At 36.3% G+C, this 5,072-nt stretch overlaps 1 protein-coding gene across 3 annotated transcripts; it reads left to right on the top strand.

Annotated features, from left to right (window-relative positions):
• The first annotated feature begins 2,177 nt into the window (after positions 1 to 2,177).
• LOC125194014 (nuclear transcription factor Y subunit A-7-like) lies at positions 2,178 to 4,422 on the top strand. 3 transcript variants are annotated; one of them, XM_048092005.2, is made up of 7 exons: positions 2,178 to 2,326; positions 2,546 to 2,621; positions 2,740 to 2,779; positions 3,098 to 3,246; positions 3,557 to 3,658; positions 3,732 to 3,896; positions 3,964 to 4,422. In XM_048092005.2, the coding sequence occupies exons 3-7, from the start codon at positions 2,752 to 2,754 to the stop codon at positions 4,123 to 4,125; spliced, it is 606 nt and encodes a 201-aa protein (XP_047947962.2). In that variant the 5' UTR covers positions 2,178 to 2,326; positions 2,546 to 2,621; positions 2,740 to 2,751; the 3' UTR covers positions 4,126 to 4,422. The 3 variants fall into 3 exon arrangements, with proteins under 3 accessions (XP_047947962.2, XP_047947963.2, XP_047947961.2); XM_048092006.2 differs by lacking the exon at positions 2,546 to 2,621 and having other exon boundaries at positions 2,185 to 2,326; positions 3,098 to 3,240; XM_048092004.2 differs by lacking the exon at positions 2,546 to 2,621 and having other exon boundaries at positions 2,187 to 2,326.
• The last annotated feature ends 650 nt before the right edge of the window (positions 4,423 to 5,072 follow it).

The raw sequence follows: 5,072 nt of genomic DNA, 5'->3' as shown, positions 1-5,072 counted from the left end.
CGACCTTAATTTGTAAACCCGGTCGAACAGAATTAGTCGAGTTCGGTACACATGTGATAAAAAAAAAAGAATAAAGTCGATTTTATATTATTTATTCATATTATACATGAGTTTTTCATCTTAGTTAGGAAAATTGATGATAAAAAGATATAGATCGATCTAGAGTTAGCTTACTTGATTAAAATTAGAAATATTTTTACAATAAATTATGTTGAAAAAACATCATGTGACGTCATCTACCCCACGTTAGATTGCGGCTGACCACATATTTCAGTTTAAAATCGGATATTATATCCTGCGCTCGTTGTTCAATATCCAGCTACTTATCCGTCACTTCCACCATTCAATTCGCGACGCGTGTCTTGCGGCGGAATCTGATTGGATATTCTATTGTCTCGCTAGCTAATCGCATACTCCCGTGAAGCATTATCCACTCACTTAGCGCTGACTTAAGATTAATTAATTATGCTAATAATTCAAATTAATAGTACCACCACCACCTGTCTTTTGGACTGTGGTTAAATATTCTAAATTGATATCTAGATACAAATTTTATAAAAATTATTTACTGCGTTGCACTTTTGTTTAAATTCTATGCAACATGCGCCCTTCGTCAGCGAATAGGAGTCTCGTTTTTCTACTTTAGTCTATTTGCAAATAGGAGTCTCAGTTCACTTTTACTATAAATGATAATATAGTCTCATCTTCCACTAACTCATTCCACTCACATTTTATTTAAAACCAATATATAAAGTGGGACTCCTATTTCACAAACTTTTTTCACTCATTTTTCTTAATATTTCTTAAAACTCGTGCCACCAAAAAATGAGACTCTTAATGGCGGACGGACGGATGGAGGAAGTACTTAGTTACGTTTGAAATTGTTGAAGATTGATCAGTATTATCGTAATGAGACATCATATAAATCTGGAGGTGCGGAGTGCACGCTTATTTGAATTCATTATGATGTTAGGGGCGAAGCTCCTAATAGATGGACGGGGATCCGGGGGTAGCAGGGTCCAAGGGGCAGAGCCCCTGGCTGGGGTCGAGCTGTGTAAGAAATTCCAACGAAGTTGCTATGTAAGAAATTCATACGAAAATATAATTTCTGAAAGTCAAAGGATTAGTTTGCAATTTCGGAAACATTTGAAAAACAGTTAATTTCGGTTATGAAATTAACAGACGCGTTGGTTCATCTTGTTAAAAACTGATCAATTCGTTTTTGGTTCTTAAATTCTTTTTCTCAGATATCAACATAAGAAAGTTCTGATTTTTCTATGAATTGTATCCGATCAAATATTTTGGTAGAACCACTGAAATTGATTTGATCTGAAAGTGATTTCATCACGACTTTTAGATTATCAGTTATGTTCAGTATTTGAATCTCCCTATCAGAAATCGAATGGAGTAATTGGAATTACTTGTAATTGTAAATTTGTAATTGTATGAACTAATTTAACATTAAAAATATCTAAAGTAATTTCTAATCATTTACTATTTGATAGAACTAAGTCATAGTGGTAAATATGTAATATTTAACCGATATATATTTTGATTAAATTTTTATACTTTATTTACTATATAGTAGTAGTGTTTCTATGCTATTTTCAAAAAATTTAATTGTACGTGCGATTGTGTATGTGTAGTGTGTACGTGGCGTGTATTTTAAATATATTCAGTTTATACTTATATCAAATTCTAAATATTAACCTTCGCTAGTACTCTCTTCGTCCCGCTTTGGCAGTTCCATTGATTTTTTTACCATTTTTTTGTAAAAATGATAAAAAATAGTTAAAGTGGAGAAATGGTAAAGTAAAAGAGACAATAATATAGATAAGACTCTTCTTTGTATTATGCTCTCTTTTAATTTATCATTTTTCATCTTTAACTATTTTTTATCATTTTTACAAAAAGAGGACAGAAAAGTCAATGAGATTACTAAAGCGAGACGGAGGGAGTAGTATTATAACTCTAGAAAATTTGAAATTAGAATTCAAATTCAAGCGTTTTTATCAATTGATTTAGAATTAACCAATTATAAACCCTAAACTTCCAATTGTTTGGTTAAATATGGATAATATTTTCTTTTCCGATGTTACCACAGAGATAAAAATGGTAAAATCCGCTAATTACAGCGTGGCAGTCAAAGGTAAAAATGGAAATTCAACTGCTTCATGCTTTCTCTCTCATCGGAAGCAGACAACAGTTTTCATCTGCTTCAACTGCAGAGATCTCCAGCCATATATCGCGTTAAAGAGAGAGAAACCAGAGAATTATTGGACGTGTGGCAACGCAACCTCCGTGAAATCGAGCTTCACTCACTCAGGTAAAAAAAAAATCATAATCTCAAACCCTAAAACATCACTTCTCCAATTCAATCGAATCTGAAATTTCAATTTTCTGTTTGATTTGCCCTATTTGATTGTATTGATTGGGGGAGGGGGGAGAAGAGAGCTTTCTCCATTTGTCATCCGTTTCAATTTTGGAGCGTTGCTGGAATTGGAGGGGGTGGATTTGATTCTGATTTTTTTTCTCTCAATTTTAGTGGAATTTAAGCCGATTCAATGTGATTGAAATCGTGACGGAGCTGATTATTGATTGGAAATCCGCGAAGATTGCCTGTATGTTTGTTTGTGCTGAGATTTCGTTGTGTTCATCTTGTTTTTATGAGTTTTAGCTGTTTATTTCCTAATTAGACGCCTAATTGTGATTGATTGGATTCTGGATTTTACATTGCAGATACTCAGCATTATGACATCCTCTGTTCACGGCCTTTCAGGTGAATTTCTCTGAAGAAATTGCTTGCTTTGCTAGTCCTTTTTGTTCGTTTTTCGTGTTTTAGTCCGAGCACAGAGGACTGGATTTTGTTGAGATTAAGCTTATGTAGGGATGTTGTATATGTTTGTATAGAAACCGGCATACATCGATTAGTAATTTCTCAGCTGCATATTTTCATATCTTCCAATGCTAGACGTTTTCGATGCAGGATTGAACTTGCTGCCATTGTTATCACACTAGTACTTCTTTAGTGCTCCTTTGTTTTGATATTCGCCGTCTAGACTTGCTTACTAGTTTTTGTGATATGAATAATTATCAGAGAATAGTGAGGCTGATGGACAACAAAAGCATACAGAGCCTTACCTACAACCGTCGTCTCCAGCAAAAGGGATGTGTCCCACTGGTATTGCATCACCGGGAATGCACTATGCATCACCTCCTGCTCAAGTTGGAGTAGGAAATGTAATGGTATTACACATGGTGCTAGTTGTGTTTTTATGCGTTTAAGCCACATAAAAGTTGAAGATATCGTCATCTTAGTCTGAATTGTGGTATCATCTGTTTTTCGTTTAAGTGTCTCTGCTGCATTCACTACTCACTAGTGTTATTACAAGACAATGCTTTTCATGTCTCTCTCGTATCATCCTCGTGTAGAATATAACCGTATAATCACCTTGGAATCATCCTTAGATGTCATTTTAGGTTGGCTTGATGGCTGATGGCTGATGATTGATGAATACGGATTCAGTATATAATTCGGATTTCCTAATACTTGCAGGCCCAAGCAGCTTACCCGTATCCCGACCCGTACTACAGGAGTATATTTGCTCCTTACGAAACCCAGCCTTACCCAGCGCAACCCTATCCTGCTCAGCCTATGGTACTTTACTCGTTATGCTTGTCTCCTCGTCCTAATAGAAGTTTCGGACTGCTCTAAATCTCAATTAATTCAGGTGCATCTACAATTGATGGGAATCCAGCAAGCTGGTGTGCCATTGCCATCAGAAGCAGTTGAGGAGCCAGTCTTTGTCAATGCAAAACAATATCACGGCATCTTGCGTCGTCGCCAGTCCCGTGCAAAGGCCGAGTCAGAACATAAACTTGCCAAGTCTCGAAAGGTATTAATGAGATGCATCATCATTGCATTCACATGAGGCATTGTTCATAATTGATGAATCCGTGCAGCCGTATTTGCATGAGTCGCGACACTTGCACGCGCTGAGGCGAGCTCGGGGGAACGGGGGTCGATTCCAGAAAAAGAACGACAGCCAGAAGAAGAAGGACGTGGGATCGAGCGAGAGATACCACGACAACATCAACCTCAACAGCGAAAAGGATGCCCCTTGAAGATGGAAGTTAGACGGATCGAAACAAAAGTAGCGCAGTCGAAACTGTCTCGTGTGAGTTTGGCAGATTCATTAAGATGGTTCATAGTCAGTAGTCTCGTTTGTGTACATTCAGTCATAGGTTTTTGTAGGAAGCATTTTCCAGCAGAGTGTGAATTTCAGGTTGATGTTTTCTGTGTTTTATTTAAGGTAGGAACCTAAATCCAATCCACACACAAATGCATCTTCATCAACACAATGTATATTCTCTTCGTCACACCAATTAAAATCTCTCAAATATACGAATTAGTTTCCAAGATTTCATTTTTCACATTCTTTTTTCTTCATCAAATCATAATCTCCCTACTCCCATTCAATAAAGACAGCGACCACATTGCATTCAAGTGTATGGAATAAGGTAAACAACAACAAAACCAAATGTGTGTGTGTTCTTTCAAACTCACTTCGTCCGCAATTAAAAGTCGTTAACAATGGAGCGCGTGATTTTTTGAGGCCCAACTTTGATGCGAATCCGATGCAAATTGCTAATCAAATGCTTCATCCGTCTACAATTAAAAATCTCATTTTGTTATTTCAATCGTTTACAATAAATTACTCTCATTCTATCTTTTATAAGTGCAGCGCTTCACGTTGTACTTGCTCATTACACTAGTAGTAGTAATTTTGTATTGGAGTATGTGTGAAAGTGGACAGTTTCTCTCATACTATTAATAAAATGTGATATTTTATCGTAGACAACTAAAATAATATAATGAAACTTCTAATCGAAGACGGAGGGAGCATCTGTTTAGCAATTTGCATCGGATTCGTGTCAGATTTGGGCCTCAACGAATCACGGGCTCTGCCACCATTAATTTCGTATTTGGGCTATAAATATTTCCTAAAATGGGCTTAGCTAAGCCCAATAATGTTATAAATCAAACTAATTTCGATGTATACCTATTCATT

Source organism: Salvia hispanica, chromosome 4, assembly GCF_029641045.1.
Source record: "Salvia hispanica isolate PSC_SH4W2 chromosome 4, Shi_PSC_v1, whole genome shotgun sequence".
In the NCBI taxonomy this organism is placed as follows: Eukaryota; Viridiplantae; Streptophyta; class Magnoliopsida; order Lamiales; family Lamiaceae; genus Salvia; species Salvia hispanica.
Note: the sequence above shows the minus strand (reverse complement) of the source record. Positions and strands in the feature narration are given on the sequence as shown.

Coding starts and splice junctions, on each gene's coding strand:
- LOC125194014 (XM_048092005.2), top strand. CDS start 2,752: ATGACATCCTCTGTTCACGGCCTTTCAG. Junction 2,780..3,097: donor CTCTGTTCACGGCCTTTCAG/GTGAATTTCTCT, acceptor AATAATTATCAG/AGAATAGTGAGGCTGATGGA. Junction 3,247..3,556: donor TTGGAGTAGGAAATGTAATG/GTATTACACATG, acceptor TAATACTTGCAG/GCCCAAGCAGCTTACCCGTA.